The sequence below is a fragment of the Furipterus horrens genome, unplaced genomic scaffold, assembly GCF_987537825.1.
Source record: "Furipterus horrens unplaced genomic scaffold, mFurHor1.1.pri manual_scaffold_4, whole genome shotgun sequence".
NCBI lineage: Eukaryota > Metazoa > Chordata > Mammalia > Chiroptera > Furipteridae > Furipterus > Furipterus horrens.
This window is the reverse complement of record NW_028327174.1, coordinates 162,565,017-162,586,568: the sequence shown is the minus strand read 5'-3', so window position 1 is coordinate 162,586,568 and position 21,552 is coordinate 162,565,017. Positions and strand designations below refer to the sequence as shown.

The window sequence follows — 21,552 nt, the reverse complement described above, 5'->3', positions numbered from 1 at the left end:
GTATTACTGATAAGTGAAAGAAAAATCAGGATATAAAACTAATGTAAAGAATGCATTCACAAATACTTGACACTCACAAAATACCACGCAAGCATATTCCATATACTCGTGGCCACATACATTGAAAAAGAACACCCAAGTAGGTATGCACTGAACTATATTATATACACTACCTCATTTGAACCTAATAATTTCATGAGTCAGATAAAATCCTCAGTCAAGAAAAACCAGTCAATGAAAGATAAGATTATTAGAGATAGGAAGTAAAATGGATTTAATTACGACTTTTAAATTCCAACAGCAATGAGATATAAAAAAAAACATTTCCTTCACTTCTCAATTTACAGGCTGAAAAAATAAGATATTTTAAAACCTGGACTTCCGGTCAAGATGGAGGCATAAACAGGCATTCTTTGCCTCCTCACACAACCACAAAGATAATTAAAACTAAATCTCAGAACAAGTATCACCCAGAACTGTCAGAAAATTGAACTGTATGGATGTTGGACAACCAAGGGTTTAAAGAAACCACATTCATCCAGATGGGTGCTTTTTACAGGGAGTCAGAGCAGTTTTATCTAATACATAGAAATAAACACAGGGAGGGTGCCAAATTGAGGAGACAAGGAAATATGGCCCAAATGAAAGAACAGAACAAAACTCCAGAAAAGGTACTAAATGAAATGGAGATAGTCAACCTATCAGATGAAGAGTTCAAAACACTGGTCATCAAAATCCTCAAAGAACTCGCTGACTACAGAAACAACATAAAGGAAGAAATGAAGGTTACATGAAATGAAATAAAGAAAAATCTACAGGGAATCAACAGTGAAGGGAAGGAAGCTGGGATTCAAATCAACTATTTGGAACATAAAAAAAAAGACATTCAACCAGAACAGAAAAGAAGAAACAAGAATTCAAAAAAATGAAGGTAGTATAAGAAGACTCTGAGACATCTCCGAATGTGTCAACATCCAAATCATAGGAATGCCAAAAGGAGAAGAGGAAGAGCAAGAAATTGAAAACTTACTTGAAAAATAATGAAAGAAAACTTCCATAATTTGGCGAAGGAAATAAACATACAAGTCCAGGAGGCACAGAGAGACCCAAACAAGTTGGACCCAAAGAGGACCACACCAAGACACATAATTAAAATGCCAAAGGTAAAAGATAAAAAGAGAATCTTAAAAGCAGTAAGAGAAAAGCAGAGTTCCCTACAAAGGAGTACCCATAAGACTCTCAGCTGATTTCTTAAAAGAAACTTTGCAGGCAAGAAGAGACTGGCAAGCAGTTGAAAAAGTGATGAAAAGCAAGGACCTACAACCAGGATTACTCTATCCAACAAAGCTATCATTTAGAATGGAAAGGCAGATAAAGTGCTTCCGAGACAAGGTAAAGCTAAAGCAGTTTATCATCACCAAACCATTATTAAATGAAATGTTAAAATGACTTACTTAAGGAAAGGAAGAAGAGTAACACCATGAACATTAAAAAGGCTACAAATTCATGACTATCAACAATGGAATTTAAAAATAAACAAACAAAGCAAACAACCAGAACAGGAACAGAATCATAGGTATGGAGATCATTTGGAGGGTTATCAGCTGGGAGGGGGGAAGAGGAGAAACGTGGAAATGGTACAGGGATTAAGAAGCATAATAGGTAGGCACAAAATACACAGGAGGATGTTAAGAATAGTATAGGAAATGGAGAAGCCAAAGAACTTATATGCATGACCCATGGACATGAACTCAGTGGAATGACTGTTGGAGGGAAGGGGGAAAAATTGGGGCAACTGTAATGACATAATCAATAAAATACACTTTAAAAAAGATATTTAAAAATGTGTACTTTAGTATTTATCAAGAGAATCTATGACAATTACATAAAGTAACCCAATATCATAAAACCTTGCTCAAAAATTACTTCATTATTTAAGCATAGTTAATGATCATCAAAAACATTGCAAGGAATTCCAATAATTTTCAGATAATAAATTTTTTTTTTTCACAAAGCATCTCAACATCTTAAATATTAAGTATAGTTAATGGGTTTCAAAAACTAATGACCAAAATGTATCAAACATACCAAAATACAGTAATTTATTCCCTGAAAAAAAATGATGAATTTTCTACAAACAATTACAGAGCAGGTTCCCCCAAAGTCCCCAGAGCCTGCGGGATGGGGGGTGAAGGGAAGGGAGCAGCTTTCAAGATGCTTTTGCATATCTATAGCTAGTGACTAGTGTCTTAGTTATGCAAATGGCTTTAGTTCTTCCAAGGCCCCAAGGAGATGGGAGGGGTTTTGACCACAGAATGATGAAGAAAGCATACAGGGCCTGCGCAAGGTTCTGTGAATGGTCAGAGTCAGTTACCACGCCCACTGCATCACAGGCCATGGTCAGGGATGTAAAAATTAGGTGGCTGCCATTTTGGGGAGGAGGACCACACGATTTGCCAAGAGGAGATCCACAGTTTACAAGGAGATAGTGTTCCACAGAGTTTGCAAGGAGGTAGAAGAAGAGATCCATGCGGCTTTGAAAGGGCAGAGAGAGAACCACGCATAATCCAGTGCAACATGGCACATGTTTTCCTGGACTCTTATACGGAGGCTGATGACATCGTGCCCCAGATCTTGAAGGAGACAGCTGACAGATAAGGGATGGGGCGCTATTGGGCTTGGTTTTGGCTTATACCCTTTTGGGGAGCAAGGGAAGTGCTGGGTCCCGTGGGAAAACAGGGATCTGAGCTAAAGTGTTTACTCCTCTCCCCAGGTTGGAATATTGTAAATAAAGACCTGTTTTCCTCAACACTAGTTGTTGGGTTTTACACCAAGGTGCCACGTGAATGAACCCCCTTTCGCTGTGTAACAGTGCCACCCACTTTATTCCTGGGCTCCTTCTACACCAACTAGAATATGATAAAAACAAAAACCAATTTTATTATCCTAAAGCAAATATAGTTAAAAAAGTAAAATCAAAATGTTCCAATCGTATGTAAACCAACATTTTTAACAACCATTACTTTGGATTCTCTATTGCTTCTCCTTTCATTAGTTAGCTCAGTTAATTAAAATATGACCATATATGTATAAACATAGAGATCTCTAAAACAGTCACCAACCCACCTTTGTTGAATTATCTGAATGTTCACTAACACTCCAGAGACTCAAAAGCAATATGACACAGTGCAAAGAGGGCTCAACTTCTCAGGGCTCTCTCACTATCCTTTAGTGGCTCCTGACAAGTGAATTTCTGTCTCTGTTGACTAGATCTGGATCAGAGACTCCTGATTAGTACAACAAAGTGAATGGAGTGTAGTTATGCCTGAGAGAGTGATTCTCCTCTGTCTTTGAGTGGATATTTATGACTGGGGTTGTCAGAGACCCTAAGCTGGTTGCCTCCACCCTTGAGCAGTCCCTTTTGGTTATCCCACCGTCTTACACAAATATTTTTAAAATGTGTCAGTGTTTTCCAACCTTGTCCAAATGTTGGAAAACACTAGTTTAAATCAGTATCTGTCGATCTCAGCACTACTGGCCTTTGTGCCAAATACATCTTGGCTGATATTCCTCTACATTGTATGTTCAGTAGCATCACTGAACACTAGATACTGGTAGTGTCCCCACTGTCCATGTGTTAAAACAAATATGTCTCCAAATATTGACAATGTCTCTTGGGAGGTAAAATCGCTCCCAGTTAAGATATTGCTCCTACCTACCATATACTTCTAATTTTAAAAAATATGAAAGTTCTAACAAAGTTCTAACAAATTTAGAATGAATGTCTTCAGAGAAACTGTCTAAAAACATAATTAATCCCTTTGGGAAAATGAACAATATATAATGCACTGTATACTTACCAACTCTGCTGTAAAGCAGCTGTATGCTTGTAAGCTGAATATCAAAGGAATCATAAGCTCTATGCATTATCTCTTCAAGTCTGGCTCCACCTTGTTTCACATCTGGTAATTCTGAACGACTTTTACTTGTCACCTTGAAGTTAATATTAAGAGTTTAGACCTTGCAAAAATACTTCAAAGTGAAAATATAAGGTTTTTATCATTCGGATTATAATAAAAATGTTAATAGGACAGGATAAACTCACAAGCTGGCATATAAGGCTATTAGAAATGTCTTGATCCATGACATGTATAATAGAAGGTTGGGTATAAAGTGAATTTCTAGATATTAAGTTGGGTTTCCTAATTATTTATATTAAAAGAAGGAAACCAAGCCAGGCCTAGAGAATAATACATCTAAATTATTTAAAAATCTGATAAGTCTTTTTATTGAAGACAAAAGACAAATATAGCTTATAAAACATTTTTTGGCATGATGACAGGTATATAGTTTTAGAATAAGAAATAAGAGTCCACAATTATACCATATGATTTCACTCATATACAGAATCTAATGAGCAAAGTGAACTAACAAGTAAAACAGACACACACACATAGATAGAGAGCAGGCTGACAGCTAAGTGGTGGGGAGGTTAGGGGGCGGAGGGATTGAGTGAAAAGGAAAAAGGACTCATGGACACGGACAACAGTGTGGTGATTGTGGGGGTGAGGTGGTTGTCTAAGGGGACTAAATGGTAATGAAAAAAGTACAATAAAAATTTTTTAAAACATAAAATAAAATTAATTAAAGTCCAGCATTAAATTTTAGTCCCAACTCTGTCATTTATGTGACCTCCAAGCAACTTATATTTGTATCTCCTCTTTACTGATATAATATGCACACTCCTTTTTCACACAAACATCCCGGAAATCACTCCACAGCAGTATATAAAAATCTTATTTAATCATATATATATATATTTTTTTAACATTTCCCCTCTATTTCATATAGCTCACGTATACACAGTCAAAATTGATTCTCTCTCTTTGAAAGGTAATGAATTTTAAGCAAAAGAGTAAGCAAATTGCCTAAGATCACAAAACTAGATTGATACCCTTACTCCTGACTTTATGCTCATTCCACTAGACTACCTTGAACTAATTTCATAACCAAATTGAAATATGAGTAATTAGCTTTATAAATATAACTAAAGCCAGCAGTTGCCTACATAATTACCAACTGAAGAGTAAAACAGAAAAAAGGAGAATGTCAAAATCAAGGTAAGGCATATATTTGTTAGGCAGCCAGAAAGGGCATTCTAACATTCTTCATCCCTCTTGGATCTTTATATTGTCACAACTATTCCTCTGTAGTCAATGATATAGAGCAGTAGTAGCCAATAGAACTTTCTACAATGATGAAATTGTTTTCCATCTGTGCTGTCTAATATAGTAGCCACTAGCCACTTGTGACTATTAAACACTTGAATGTGGCTAATGTGACTAAGGAACTGAATTTTTACATTTAAGATTTAAAATTTTTTTTATTTATTGATTTTGAGACACACACAGAGAGAGGGAGAGACAGAGAGAGAGAAAGAGATTCATCAATTTGCTCTTCTACTCATTTATGCATCCATTGGTTGCTTCTTCTATATGACCTGACAGGGACTCAAGCCCACAACCTTTGTGTATCGAGACAATGCTCTAATCAACTGAGCTACCAGCCAGGGTTTCTTACTTTATGTTAATCAAGTTAATCAACCATATGTAGTCAGGAGGTATCATATGAACAGTGCAGATCTGGAAACACAAAAAATTATTCTCTATTCGAAACTAAGGAAAAAAATATATATAACTGGATAGAAAGTGAAATGACTTAGGTAAATATAATATTATCATCTCTTAATTTAGGATTATTTAATAGAAATATTAAAATATGAATATCTAAAGTTATATACAGAAAATACTTCAGAAGGACAGATATATTTGATTATTTCCAGAACTCCCACACATTCTACATATTGTAATTAATCCAGTAATAAACTTTGACTGAGAAGAAAATAAACTTCAATTGAAAAGAAAATAAACTTAACCATTACTCTCAAATTATACATATAAATATAATTCTTAGGTTCACCCCTGACCTGCAGAGTTCAATTGCTCATTTTGCCTTTAGAAATGTGGAAAACTACCTAATTAAGTGAAATTTCACTTTATTCACCAGAAAAGATTTCTCAAATCCTAGATATGCCATAAGTCTAAAAATCAATATACCAAATCAAACTGTCTAAAAAACTAAATACATTTTCCAAAATAAATATTAGTAGTACATACCTTTAAATGACCAAGATCCAAAAGAAGCAGATTTGACGTAGGGCTAAAAATTCCATCTTGTGGGATAATAACATATGAAGCTTTCAAATTAATTTTGAGATCAAGAACTTTCTGTGTTTCAATAATATATAGCAGACCTGCAGAACATTTAAATCATCACAATGAATATTTTCCACAAATTACTCAAGGAACAGAGGATTATTAAATGCATGAATGTGAAATTAGAATTCACTTTAAAATTACCTAGAGCAAAATATTTCCAATATAAAGTAAAAAGTTTTGCTATTCAATGTGTGTACTCCTAATTTAAATATAACTGAGAGCAAAATTAGAATGATTCCTCAAATAAATGTTCGTAATCCAAAAAATCAATTTGGGTAAAACTCAGGAGATAATATATCTAAAAAAGTTAAGTTTTTTGAAACATATATTCATAACTGCTAATGAATTTACATAATTCTTTCCAAATCATGAACTTAATATAGCTACATCTCCCTTACTGAACAATGATTCTTGATCCTTATGATATCAGTAAGACTAGAAAAAGCCTAGATTATTAAATCATCCTCAATAAAAGCAAATGTAAGCCAGAAAAGGCAACAAACCAGTGTTTTCTATTCCTTAGGTATTTCACTCACTTGAGGTGTTTTATTCTAATAAATTTAATCCATTCACTTTCATGTGACTTGTATACCGAACTAATCTATTTTATAGCCCCAAATCCAGCATTGGCTTTGAAATCCAAAATTATTATCAATTATCAAATTAAAATGACCCCATGAGATGGGAACTATTCTTTAAAGATCAAATTCTGTATGCAGATACTGAATCATTTTGAATCAATTAACAATGTTAATTTATGAAGTTTAGGGCATCTGATATTCAAACAGAAAGGTACCTTAGTTCACAAAAGACAACAACAATAGACTTCTGGTCAAGATGGAGGGGTAGATAGACAGGCAGCGCCTCCTCGTGCAACCACAGAAAGAATTACAACCAGATCTCAAAACTAATAATACCCAGAACTGCCAGAAAATCGAGCTGTATGGAAGTCTGACAATCAAGGACGTAAAGAAGCCACATTTATCCTGACCGTAGGAGGGGCAGAGTTGCAGAGATGGGGCAGAGAGGCTGTGTGGTGCCAGGGGGTGGAGGAACCAGCAGCAACAGTAGTGGAACTGATGGCAAGGATACCTTGGGAGAGAGAAATCTCAGCTCAGGCCAGAGCACACAGTCCAGGGTTCCAGCACCAGAAAGATAGATCCCTGTTACCTCTGGTGGTAAAAACCACTGGAGGGTGGGGCGGTGGAAGAAACTGCCAGATTTTTGCTGCTTAAAGGGCAAGCATGATCTTAGAATGAACCAAAACCTACCCACTCCGGGATTCACCCACTGGGGCAGCAGCTGGAAGGGCACCAGTCACATATGGGAAGTGGGTGAAGTGACTGGAAGGGGGGCGAGTGCTGGGTAAACCGCCAGAAGCCAGGTGGCAGCACAGTCCCTTTTCTGAGCCCTCGTCACACAGCCACAAAATGGTGAAATGGGTGGCCCAACCCTGGCAATTACCTAAGGCTCTGCCCCACAATTTACAGGTGCCTTTGAACATAGGCCACACTTCTAAGACAGGAATTAAAAGCAGCTCTATCTAATGCACAGAAACAAACACAAGGAGGCTGTCAAATTGAGGAGGAAAACAAATATGGCCCAAATGAAATAACAGAACAAAACCCCAGAAAAAGAACTAAGTAAAATGGAGATAGCCAACCAATCAGATGCAGAGTTGAACACTGCTACTCGGGATGCTCAGAGAACTCCTTGTACACTGCAAAAAAAACTAAAGGAAGAAATGAAGGTTACACTAAGTGAAATGAATAATACACAGGAAACCAACAGAAAAGGGAAGGAAGCCAGGATTCAAACCAATGCTTTGGAACATCAGGAAGATACAAACATTCAACCGGAAGAGAAAGAAGAAACAAGAATTCAAAAAAAACAAGGATAATACAAGAAGACTCTGGGACATCTCCAAACGTGTCAACATCTGAATCATAGGAATGCCAAAAGGAGAAGAGGAAGAACAAGAAATTGAAAACCTACTTGAAAAAATAATGGAAGAAAACTTCTCTAATTTGGCAAAGGAAAAAGACATAAAAATCCAGGAAGCACAGAGAGCCCCAAACTAGTTGGACCCAAAGAGGAACACAGCAAGACATACCATAACTAAAATACCAAAGGTTCAAGATAAAGAGAGAATCTTAAAGGCAACAAGAGAAAAGCAGAGAGTTACCTACAGAGAAGTACCCATAAGACCCTCAGCTGATTTCTCAAAAGAAACTTTGAAGACAAGAAGAGAATGGCAAGCAGTATTCAATGTGATGAAAATAAAGGACCTACAATGTAGATTACTCAATCCAGCAAAACTATCATTTGGAATGAAAGGGCAGATAAAGTGCTTCCCAGGCAAGATAAAGCTAAAGGAATTCATTATCACCAAGCCATTATTACAGGAAATGTTAAAGGGACTTATTCAAGAAAAAGAAGATCAAAACCATGAACATTAAAAAGGCAACAAATTCACAACTATCAACAACTAAATCTAAAACAAAAACAAGAACAAAAATAAAAATAAGAAGAAAGCACTGAACAGACAACCAGAATAGGAACAGAATCATAGGTATGGGGATCATTTGGAGGATTATCAGCTGGGAGGGGCAAGGGGGGGAAATGGGGAAATGGTTCAGGGATTAAGAAGCATAATCGGTAGGTACAAAATCGATGGGGGGATGTTAAGAACAGTATAGGAAATGAATAAGTCAATGAACTTTTATGCACAACCCATGGTCATAAACTAAGGATGAGATTACTGGAGGGAAAGAGGTACCAGACAGAAGGGGGCAAATGAGGAAAAAACTAGGACAACTATAACAGCATAAACAATAAAATATACTTTAAAAAAGACAACAATAACAAAACCCACACAAGAACATGAGGACCAGGTTTTTTAACATGATTTATGAGAAACTAAAAATGACAGTAACAACCTAATATGTAAAATTATGAATAGCTAGATTGAAAATTTTAAGTGATGTAGTTTATTTAACATGTATAACCTCATACTATAGTCAAAAGCATGTGTAGTTAACTGAACATTTTGTTTGGAATAAGTAAGAGATTAGGAGAGGTCACAAGAGAGCTAAATGATAAAAGGGCAGGGATTAAACTAAAAAAACACCATTTCAACAAGTCCTATGATTTTATAAAACAATTCAAAGGCCAGTTTTTCTCATAAACAGAATGTCAAATATCCTAACAAAATTTTGTAATTAATTTGAATGTGGTCAATAGGTTTGACCTGAGTGTAAGAAATGATTATGTACAAAATTAATTTCAATTATATCTAGTCTAGATAGAAACGTAAAGAAGACATTACTAAAATCAGCTTTAAATGCCTGAAAGTTTAGTATAGGATTCAGTATTTAATTCACCAAAATTAATACCGGAATTTTTACCTGTTGCTGTCTTATCACGAAATTCTTCAAGTTTTGTCAAAGTCGCTGAAGTGAGCTGTGCTAGGTTTACCTCTTTTGGAGGTCTGAAGAATTCCACTATACTATTCACTGTTCTCTGGCAAAATAAGCATCATTAAAATTAGGTACAAAAATCAAACCAAACTGAAATGTATGAAAACTTAGAAATTTTTTCAAAGCTTACTGCATCATATATCATTTCTAAAGGTTCCGTTTCTATAATACACCTCTGAGCAATAGTTTCATCTAATGGATTAGTCTCAAATGTAATCCGGAAAAGTGATGTAGCATTGTCCAATGAAGACAGGAGGCGGGGTTTTATTGAATTGTCTGGTAGACCAGTAACATGAAAGGAGTCTATTTTGGTTTCAAATCTGCATGAAAAAGATAGGGTAAATATTAGCAATTGATATCATTATAAAGTATTTTCAATTGAAAATAATAAAAATGAAAAAAATTTCACTGTGCATTTCCTGCTATTCCAGTCCGCTCACATCAAACAAAATATACAACTATTAGATCTGACTTGAAAAAGATTAATTCACTGAGAATCCTACCTATTCACATGTTGATTTCTACATTTAAAAAGCCATGAAGGGTAAGGGGTTTCTGGTTCTGCATGAAAAGAACTTGGAAGTAACCATTCTGTACTAATGACAAGTAAAAAAGCAGAACAAACTGAAAAATCAACAGTTCTTGGATACATAAAAGAGGACAACAGTGGGACACAGAGCAAGCCACTGCCCCCACGGTTAGAGAGGCAGACCGGTGAGTACAGGGAGGCCCAGTTACCAAAGGAGAGACTTGGGAAAGGAAAGTAGAGTACTGAGGACACCAGTGCCGAGGTTGAAAACCTGAAATGTAGTTGATGAACTGCTGAAGACTCGGTGTGGAGAACTCAGGGTGTCAAAAACTCTAGGCTGACCCAGTCATAGGGAAGCCTCCACAGTATTTTGAGATATCTCCAGAAATTTGACCAGGTTCCTACAGTAAATATTGCAGAAAAATTCCCTTTAGCTTCAAGCAAGGGGCAGAGACAGAAACCATTTAAAAATATTCCAGAGTACTCTGTTCTTCTTAACAAGGCCAGGTCTTTAGAGAAACCAGTTAACCAAGCTTAACCTGATGGGTATTAATTATCAGAGCCCAAATGACCTAGGGAAAGCATAAGATGCTTCGCATCATGTATTTTCAGGGAAATACAAATTAAGCAATGAGATACCACTGCACACCTATTAGAATGGCCAAAATCTGGAATACTGAACAATACCAAATAATAATAAGGATGTGAAACAACAGAAACTCTAATACATTGCTGGTAGTATGCAAAGTAGTATAGTTACTTCGGAAGACAGTTTGGCAGTTTCTTACAAACTAAATATAGTCTTACAATATAATCAAGAAATCATGCTCCTTAGTGTTTACCCAAAGATGTTGAAAACTTGTCTATACAAAAACCTGCACATGGATGTTTATAGCAACTTTATAATTGCCAAACTTGGCAGCAGTTAAGATGGATGAAGCACTAATTCATGTTATACTATGGAAGAACTTTGAAAATACCATGCTATGTGAAAGAAGCCAGATAGAAAGGGTCTTATATTGCACGATTCTGTGCATATCAAATGCCCAAAAAGGACAAATTCTCAGAAATAAAGTAAATTAGTTGTTCCCAGACACAAGGGAGGGGAGGATGAGGAGTGACAGCTAATGGGTATTAGGATTTCTTTCTTAGGGAATAAAACTGTTCTGGAATTAGCTAGTGGTAATTATTGCACAACCTGATAAACATACCATTGTAATTTGGTATACAATACAGTGTCACAAACAAGTGAATTTTACACGTTGAAAGGATGAATTGCATAATGAATTGTATCTCAGTAGAGCTATTTTTAAAAACAAAGGTGAAATAAAGACATTTCTGGATAAAAACCAAATTGTTAATGCTGTTTCTTTTGTATAGTGTGACTGCTGAGATTTCTGTTTTTCTTTAGTGTCCTTCTGTTTCCTCAGCATGCAGTTTTCTATTGACTATGTATTATTTCAATAATTATTAAAAATCTGTATTACTGAAAAAACTAAGCTCCTAAAACTACAGAAGGATACATTAAACCACAGTAGTCTTTAAAAAATACTGTAAAATTATAATCTAACTTCCAACTTCACAGTGAAATTCTTTTTTATAGATAAAAGAGAATAAATTAATACTTACTTAATTGCTTGTGCTCCTGGTCTTTGTACAATCCAAGTGCTAAATTCTTCTACTACAATATCTAACAGCTCAGGTTTTTGTTGTTCTTCTCTTAGAACAATAGACATACTTTTCAAGTGTACATAAAACTTCATGGCTTCAAACTAGAGTATATTCAGAGGAATAAAATTAAATAAATAAGTGTGTATATACATACATATATGTGTATATGTATGTATATACACACAGCAACAACCACCACTCTTATTCATATCCTATTCATATAGTTTTTTCTTTCCAAAAACCAGAATACTTCAAAAGCAACCCTTTATATTTTAAAGAATCACCACATAACACTACAAAGTATGGGACAATATTTACCCCCATCTTAAAAATTAAAGTAAAAACAATAATTACAGACCCAGAAAAAAAATCAAAGAATAAGTCAGTAACATATATTTCTAAAGGATTGAAAATAGGTATCACTATCATTAAACTGAAGTATAAGGCTAGAAAACCTCTTACTGATTTTGGCAAGGTTGGATCAACTGCTGTTTCACTATAGCCAATTGCTTCATACAGTAAAGTTTTTTCTTCAGGTGTCAAGATTTCTTCAAGACCTACAAATTACATAAAAGTGTTTTGTGTTTTTAACTGGTAACAAGATAAAACTAATCCATAATATAGTTGCCTTTAATAAATTAAATGTAACTTTTACTCTTTTTTATAATACTTTCAAGAAATTATAGTCAAAATGTTGAAATGGTATTGGCAATTTTAGGATTATTCTTCAAAAATATAAATTTCTAAATACATAAATTTAGCAATATAAGTTTCTAGATATTGGTATTAACCAAGAGCTTACAAAATGGTTAACTGTATTAGGAACTTAATGGCACTGCGCTAGGCAACAAAGCACACAAAGAAAAGTAGTATTAATATCATAACTTACCCCCCATGTTACAAATGATAAAATTGAGATTCAAAAAGCTTAAATAATTTACCAGGTCCATAATGTTCATAAGTGATAGATCCATGATATAAACCTAAGTCCCTAAGACTCCAAAGCTATAATCTTAAGCATTTGGTTAAGACACAAAAATCTTTCCAAGAAACAATCTGACTTCAATAAAAATTGACAATGATTTATACACTTTTGGAATTTTTATTTATCTGTTATGGTGTTATGTGCATTTACTAAACCCCATGGGCATAAAGCTCTTTTGCAAACACTAGTATGATTTTTTAAAATTTACCTAATTTTTAATTGGCATATACTTATGTTTTAATTGTAATTTTATTGATAAAAAGGATGAAGTATGTATCATATGCATATATACTTACAATGTCTATTTAATTAGAGAATTTTCTGCAAAACAATTTTCATCCCTGATGATTAGCTAAATTACCATACCTGATGATTAACTGCACTGCTATAAAATAAAATGAACATACTTCCAGGTTTAACATCTGGCTGCTGTTCTTCAGTTTTTGATTCCGACCAAGTCCACAACCAGTTAAACCATCCTTTATTTTCCTCTGAATCTTTTGTTCCTTCTTTGTAAATCCTGTATCCAGCTTTCTTTACCTAAAATAAATTTTCAAATAAATAACAAATCATCCTTTATTTAACAATGCAAAAAAATAGAAGCCTGACATTTCAAAACTTGTCTACTTGAGTAAATAAATGTAAACAATATACAAACTAACAACAGAACGAAATAACTGCAATACTAGCCAAATGTAGAATTTAGGATTGCCAGGCAGTTAATCTCACTGTCTTATAGCAAAGGTAATTCCAAAAACAAAAACAAACCAGAAAAATTGGCTTTTCATCTCCGCATGAACTCCGAGTAATTGATAAGTCCAATAATTCAGAAATAATATTTTACCAATAGAACCTGTCTGATTTCAATGGATGTAGCAAAGCATTAAATCAAATTTTCTTATAATAAACACAAAAAGCACATTTGGACCCCTTTTAGGAAATACTATAACACAACACCATACTAATAATGTCACAGCACCTGTCAAATCTATATTAATCAATATTTACTAACTGAAAAATAATATGAAATTACCTCAACTTCTGCTTGTTGTCTCACTACAGTTATATTAAATACATCCAGGGTCTTTTCCAACTCCTAAAAATATAAATAAAAATGTGTTTACATAAATAACTTTAGTATATATATTCTCTCAAATTGCTGCACTAAAGATATAATAAGAAGCAGGAAGCAGGAAACAGATCATCCATCAACATTATATTCCTGTTAAGTTCTGAGAAGCAATAGTTTAATATATTTATATTAATTTATGTATCAGCTTGAAAATTAGCATCTTAATGTGAGGCTTTAAATTACTATTTACATAAACCCAAATCTCTCCAGATTAAGAATAATCTCAAATTCCAAAAGCTCCCAGGAGAGTAACACCAAAGGTTATATTACCCAACTGACTTTAATCAGGAGTAAGAAAAACGAAAAGAAAAGAAACACAGAGAAAGCTCAGTTAAAATTAGAACCAATAATTGGGAAGTGTTAGTCACTAAAGAGTGAGGAGTTATATAGCACAAAACATTCAACAACTTTTAAAAATGCTAACCTCCAAAAAGCTGAGAAGTTCACCAGGTGGCTTCTTACTTGTTAGTTTTTTTTTATAAAGTTCCTTGTATTGCTTCATTTTTTGCCTATGTTCTCTAACATGCTTCCATGACCACATCCGTAAATGGGGGCAAACATTTACTTCAAGAATACCATGTATAGCATAAGCCCACCTAGTTAAAAAGAAACAAAAACCCTACACTTAACACCCTCAAACCAACAGTATGAAATAGTTAATATTGCTTCCATTCTAACATACATATCCTTCAGAGAGTATAAAAATGGTATATTATCTGAGCACCTGCTTTTTTTCAAACAGCATATTTATTTTCACAATAATTAATATTCTCTTTTTCCTAGGTGAAAATAAGCAACATCTTTTAATTTTGTTACAATAAGTAAAAGTCTACAGAAAAACTATTCAAGTATTAATTGGCAAACAGTCCCCTGAATAGAAATTAAAATAGTCAACTGAAACAATAATTACAACCTCTAGAAACTATGGAAGAGCTTAATAAATGGAATAACAAGACTTCTGACTGAATTTCAAAAAAGGATAGTACTTTATATACTCCCATAACCTTTTCATGTTTAAAAATATGTTTAATGTGTATAATAAAAAAAATTGAAATTTTTTAAAAAAACATTGATGGACAACAAACTGGAATTTAGTATAATAATTCCAAAAATACAGTAAATAGTATTTTAGTATCTCCAGTTGTAAAGTCGATTATAAAGAATCCCTTAAGTCTATTTTATTAGCGTAAGAAGCAAAAGCAGCTAAATAAATTTCTAACTGTAGTCAAATTACAGTTTGCATCAGCCTTTAAAGAGTTTCTTAAAAAAGTCAATAAATTCACATTTATGCTATATGTTTTTAATTTTAAAGAAAGTTTAGCTTGAGCAATTCCACTTATGGGTATTTACCTGAAGAAAATGAAAATACTAAATCAAAAAACATGCAACCCCATGTTCACTGCCACATTACCTACAATAGCCAAATGTGGAACACCCTAAGTGTCCACTGAAGGAAGAATAAATGAATAAAATGTGGTAATATATATACAATGAAATATTATTCAGCCATAAAAAAATAAAATCTTGCCACTTATGACAACATAAATGGACCTTGAGAGCACTGTGCCAAATGAAATTAAGTCAGAGAGAGATAAATACTATATGAACTCACTTATAAAGAGAATCTTAAAAAAAACAGAAAACAAAAAACTGAGCTCATAGATATAGAGAACAGATCGGTAGTTGCCAGAGGTGGGTGTCTGGGGTAGGAAAAATGGCTGAAGGGTGTCAAAAGGTACAAACTTTCAGTTATAAAATAAATCATAGGGATGTAATGTACAGCGTGGTGGCTATACTTAATATTGCACTCCATATTTAAAAAGTTGCTAAGAGAGTAGATCTTAAAAGTTCTTATCACAGGAAAACTTTTGTAGCTAAGTATGGTATGAATGGTAACTAAACCTATTATCATGATCATGTGAATCACTAGGCTGTACACTGAAAACTAATATAATGTTGTATATCAATTATACTTCATTTTTAAACATTTAAGACATCTTACCATTCTCTGGCATGGTCATGAACAGGTACATCAGGTCTGAATTTCCTATATGGAAGATTTTGCGTCATCATATCAACTGATTCAAGAAGCTCCATAAGACTGAAATACTGAAGAGTGGAAAAATTGAAGCTCTTACATGTTTCAGGTTTTTTCCAATTATTGAAGATAAAAGTTAAATTATTGACTTCTTAAAGGAAATTTTACCACGTAACATTAAGAATTTTTGAAAAAACACTTAAAGTCTTAGTTCTTTTTTCATCAAACTATAACTCACAATTTAAAATAACATTTAAAAAAATCACCTGTGGCTTATTAAATTCAATTGCTATGTCATGTAACTCAACATCCAGGTTTATCTTGGGTGCAGAAAAGTCAAGATCAGATCGGCGATTCATCTGGAGTTTGGCATTAGCAGATATGGGACGAAATACTGGAAAATAATACAAATTTTAATAGACTGAGTTATATTTCAAGACTTTCAAAGTACTAAAGGGATCAAGTTGAAAACACTGATTTTCATTTCTTATATATCCTTTCTACAGTCTCCAATTTCCACAATGCTATGATTTTTGTCAGGTGAACTGTCACTTAATTGGTGAAAAAGTTTCTTTTACCTTTTTCCTACCTATAAATCATATTGTCATCTTTAAGTACAATAAAGGCTAACTAAACTCCCCCTCAAGACACCAACAAAAGCTGTGAAAGAACACTCTCTAAAAGGCAAAACAGTCCAATAAAATAGTTTTAGTAATAATACACAGATTTAAGGAATGGAAGTACATGAGAAATGCAGGAAAAAGATTATACAGGAGTGGTAATACAATAATTAATTTTTAAAAAAATACAAGAATAAACTGTGTTTTCTGTTCTCACAATGATAAACCTACTTTTGCCAATTCCTGCATTTAACCACTGATTTCTATTATATAATTATAATTTCTGAATTTCTGATCAGTTTCTTGCATCCATCTGTTTTCCCTTTTAACTTGTAAAAAAAGAGGAAAGATGAGTGAGAGTTTGCTCAGGATAACCTCATTGGCTCAGCTCATAATCTAAGACAGATTGCTCTCAGCTCCTTGTATTGAGTGCCAAAAAAGAATGAGAATAACACACAGGAAGACCAGTAATAGCAGCATCTAGATTGAGATCAACTATTAAATTAAAAGCTAATTTATATACAATAATACTGTATCTCTCATTTTAATCACCCCTGAAGCCTAGCACTTAATTTTTTACACCTTAAGCATTCAAACACACTTTTAACTTGAATGAAACAACAGCATAAAAAACAAAATATACTTTTAAAAAAAAAGGAGATCTTTACTAAAAGATCATCAGTTAAATTCATTTTGGTACATCTATACAATAGAACACTATACGGTTTAAAATGAGAAATGTTTATATGTACATAAATAGAAGGTACAGCAAGTCTAAAAAGTATGTGTATAAAGCAAAAAATATCACTATTTGAAAAATAAAATTATTCCTCTCCACAGCTTTAATTCTTGTGTTACATAAAAGATATAGCACCCATTATACCATCCCTACTTGCAATCAACTATCCATCTCTGTGCTACATACCCTCTCCTACCTCTCTCAGACTTTGGATCCTGGCAACTCTCCAAAACCATGGTCTCTCAGTTCCTTGGACTCTTCCACTCTTCCTTCATCCACTAGACCTTATTGCACCAATATCCTCAACCTCTCTATAAACTTGTTCTCAAGCATCAAACTCCTTACCACTACCATCTATCTCTCTAGTATTCCAATACCAAACCTTCAAGTTCCAGGGGACACGCCATACATTGATCCTCTCTCTGTCCTTCACCTCTGCCTCATGTTCCCAGTTCCCTCCCTACCCTATTGAAATTCCATGACCAGTTATTTCAATCATTCCAACCAGTGAGCCACAGCCATGCCCTTTCCAAGAAGTTCTAGATCTCAGTGCTGAGGAAGGCATGCTCTCCTCTTTAGACACTCCATCTTAGTCATTGATTAGGAGCTATTTCTTCTACTATTCCTAGATTCTTTAGACTTCTCTCCACTTTTCAATAAACATTCCCTTTGTTACTCCAATCCCCTGTTACACAATAGTTGTAATTCTTTAAACTGTTCCTACTCATAATACTTTGTGGTTTCTCTTTCTCCTCACTGGGCCCTGACTGACAGCAGGAAATGACAATAAACAAAGGAGAAATAAGTCAAACCTAAAGTGACAGGTTTGAGAATCATCAACACACATCATAGACAATCCTGTCTGTTCTTAACGTTTCCTTTGAAGAGGAAATCAAGAAAATGAAACCAATTCAAAACTATGAAAATGATATTTTAAGAGAGCACAAAAATAGCCATGTCAAAAAATTAATAAGGAATATTTATGATAGTAGAAATACACAGCAACATATCACTAAAGTAAAAAAAAAAAAAAAAAAAAACTTTCAGGAAGGATAGTCATGGTTAATAACATTGTCAGTCAATTCAAGAACTACATTATCCATCACCAATCAATATTTATTGAGAGTCTTCAGGGTAAAAGAAACAGCACTCCTTCTCTCTGCCTATTTTAGTAACTTATTCCTGATTATTAAAGTACTACATATTCATTTAAGAATTTAAAACCAGAAAAAAATTTAAAGAAAAAGTTTAAAGGCACATTTTCAAAATAGTAATATCACATTATAAACTACAGCAGCTAGCCTTACTAAATTATATTTGCCATGTTAAAAGTCTTTGAAAATTATCACAATTGTTATTAAATAGTCCTTAGAGACTTCACAATTTATTAACAACCTCTCATATTAGACATCATTCTTCTTTCCCAGTTTTGCTATAAAACAATATAAAGCTCACCAACAATGAATAATGTTTTGCTTTTGCATATATATATATACACACAACTAATATATATATAAAATACATTTAATTGCATGAGAAAACTAACATGAAGTACCAGTAATATCAACAATGTTCATTTAAAATATATGCTGATTAATAAAATACAAATTGCAATTTTTATTTTCTGAAATGTACTTACCAAAATTGTAACCTTCTGGAACAATATTTTCATCAACAATGCCATTCTTCAAGCTGTCCTATTAAAAGACAATTTGTTTTTATTTATATTAATGCCAGTATAACTTTATCTGACAAAGTCCTATTATATGCAAAAGAAAAAGTTTAAAAGCAGTTTTAAAAAAATAACTTAAATTAGGACTTAGATATAAAAATATTAAAATGGTTCAATAATATTTCATTAAATACAATATCTCATAAAAGAATATCTTATAAATATTAAAATTTATGTGTATGTTTAAATATGTTTATATACAAGCACATATACCAAATTTAACAAAATTCAGTATCCACTTATGATTAAAATGCTCTATACCAAAATGAATAGAGGTATAATTATACTTGAACATAATAAAGGATCTACATGACAAACCTAAAACTAATACCACACTCAAGAGGGAAAGGTGAAAGTTCCTCCTTAAGATCAGGACAAGAAAAGGATGCCTACTGTCACTACTTTTATTTAACATAGTACTGGAAGCCCTAGTCAGAGCATTTAGGCAAGAAAAAGAAATAAAAGCCATCCAAATTGGAAAGGAGAAAATAATACTGTCACTATTTATAGATGACATGATATTATTTATAGCAAACCCTAAAGACTCCTCTCAAAAAACCTGTTAGAACATGCAAATTCAGTAATGATGCAGGATACAAAACCAATATACAGAAATCCATTGCATTTCTTACACATTAGTATCACACTATGAGAAAGCAAAATTAAGAAAACAATCCCATTTATAATTGCATCAAAAAGAATAAAATACCTAGGAATAAATTTAACTAAGGATGTGAAAGACCTATACACTGAAAACTATAAAACTTGGATGAAAGAAATTAAAGACACAAATAAATAGGAAGATACCCCACATTCAAAATTGGAAGAATTAATATTGTTAAAATAGCCATACTATCCAAAGCAATCTACAGATTCAATGCAATCCTTATCAAATATCCAATGGCACTGTTCACAGAAAGAGGACAAACAATCATAACGTTTGTATGGAGTCACAAAACCCCAAAGAGCCAAAGCAATCTTGAAAAACAAGAACAAAGCTAGAGGCATGACACTCCCTGATTTAAAACTCGATTACAAAGCTACAGTAATCAAAGCAGTATAGTACTAGAATGAAAGCAGACACATAGATCAGTGGAACAGATAGGGAGTCCACAAATAAGTCCCTGCACATACTCAGTTAATTTATTACAAAGCATTAAATTTGGGAAAACTGGAGAGACACATGCAAAAGAATAAACCTGTACCACTATCTTACACCATAAACAAAAATTAACTCAAAATAAATGAAAGATTTGATATAAAACCTGAAACCATAAAACTTTTAGAAAACATACATGGTAAGCTCCAAGATACGTCTTAGTGATGATTTTTTGGATCTCACACCAAAAACAAAAGCAACAAAGGCAAAAACAAGTGAGACTACATCAAACTAAAAAGCCTCTGCACAGCAAAGGAAACAATCAACAAAATAAAAAGACAACTTACTGAATGGGAAAAAGCACTTGCTATTCTTGTATCTGATAAGGTGTCAATATCCAAAATATACAAATAAATCATACAACTTAAAAGTAAACAAAATAATCGAATTGATTAAAAATGAGCAGAAGATCTAAATAGATATTTTTCCAAAGAAAACATACAGATGGCCAACAGGGACATGAAAAAATGCTCAACCTCACTAATCAGGGAATTGCAAACCAGATGACAATATATTATCACCTAATACTTGTTTGAATTAGTATTATAAAAATACAAGAAATAAGTGTTGCAAAGAATAGGAAGAAAAGGAAACTTGTGTAATGCTGATGGAATGTAAATTAGTGTAACCACTATGGAAAACAGCATGGAGATTCCTCATAAAATTAAAAACAGAACTACCATAATGGGTACCTTATCCAAATAAAAACAAAAACGCTATCTCAAAAACATATTTGCATTCAGTTCACTGCAGCATTATTTACAATAGTCAAGATATAGAAACAACCTAAACATCCATCAACAGATGAATGAATAAAGAAAATGAAGCAATATATTTAACAAAAATATAATTCAAACATAGGAAAATAAGGAAATCTTGCCATTTGAGACAACACATGGGACTTTGAGGGCAGTACACTAAATAGAACATGTCAGACAGAGAAAGACAAATATTGTATGACCTCATTTATTTGTGGAATCTACAAAAAACAAAAAGCTAATTAATATAAAGAACAAACAGGTGGTTGCCAGGCGTGGATAGTAGCAAAATGGGTGATAGGGATCAAAATGTACAATCTTCTAGATATAAAATAAATAAGTCATGGGAATTTAACATACAGCATGATGACTATAGTTAATAATGCTGCATTGCATATTTGAAAGTTTCCATCTCAGGAAAAAAAAATTTTT

At 33.3% G+C, this 21,552-nt stretch overlaps 1 protein-coding gene across 2 annotated transcripts in view; it reads right to left on the bottom strand.

Annotated features, from left to right (window-relative positions):
* VPS13A (vacuolar protein sorting 13 homolog A) overlaps nt 1–21,552 on the bottom strand; it is a 214,879-nt gene that overhangs the window by 156,266 nt on the left and 37,061 nt on the right. For both annotated transcript variants that reach the window (XM_090274190.1, XM_090274189.1), the window contains exons 10-21: nt 19,111–19,168; nt 16,379–16,506; nt 16,077–16,183; nt 14,499–14,670; nt 13,976–14,038; nt 13,350–13,482; nt 12,420–12,514; nt 11,916–12,058; nt 9,888–10,077; nt 9,686–9,800; nt 6,177–6,313; nt 3,861–3,993 (exon numbers count right to left, since the gene is read on the bottom strand). In XM_090274190.1, the coding sequence (XP_090130316.1) occupies nt 3,861–3,993; nt 6,177–6,313; nt 9,686–9,800; nt 9,888–10,077; nt 11,916–12,058; nt 12,420–12,514; nt 13,350–13,482; nt 13,976–14,038; nt 14,499–14,670; nt 16,077–16,183; nt 16,379–16,506; nt 19,111–19,168 (1,474 nt within the window). The remainder of the gene's footprint in view (nt 1–3,860; nt 3,994–6,176; nt 6,314–9,685; nt 9,801–9,887; nt 10,078–11,915; nt 12,059–12,419; nt 12,515–13,349; nt 13,483–13,975; nt 14,039–14,498; nt 14,671–16,076; nt 16,184–16,378; nt 16,507–19,110; nt 19,169–21,552) is intronic.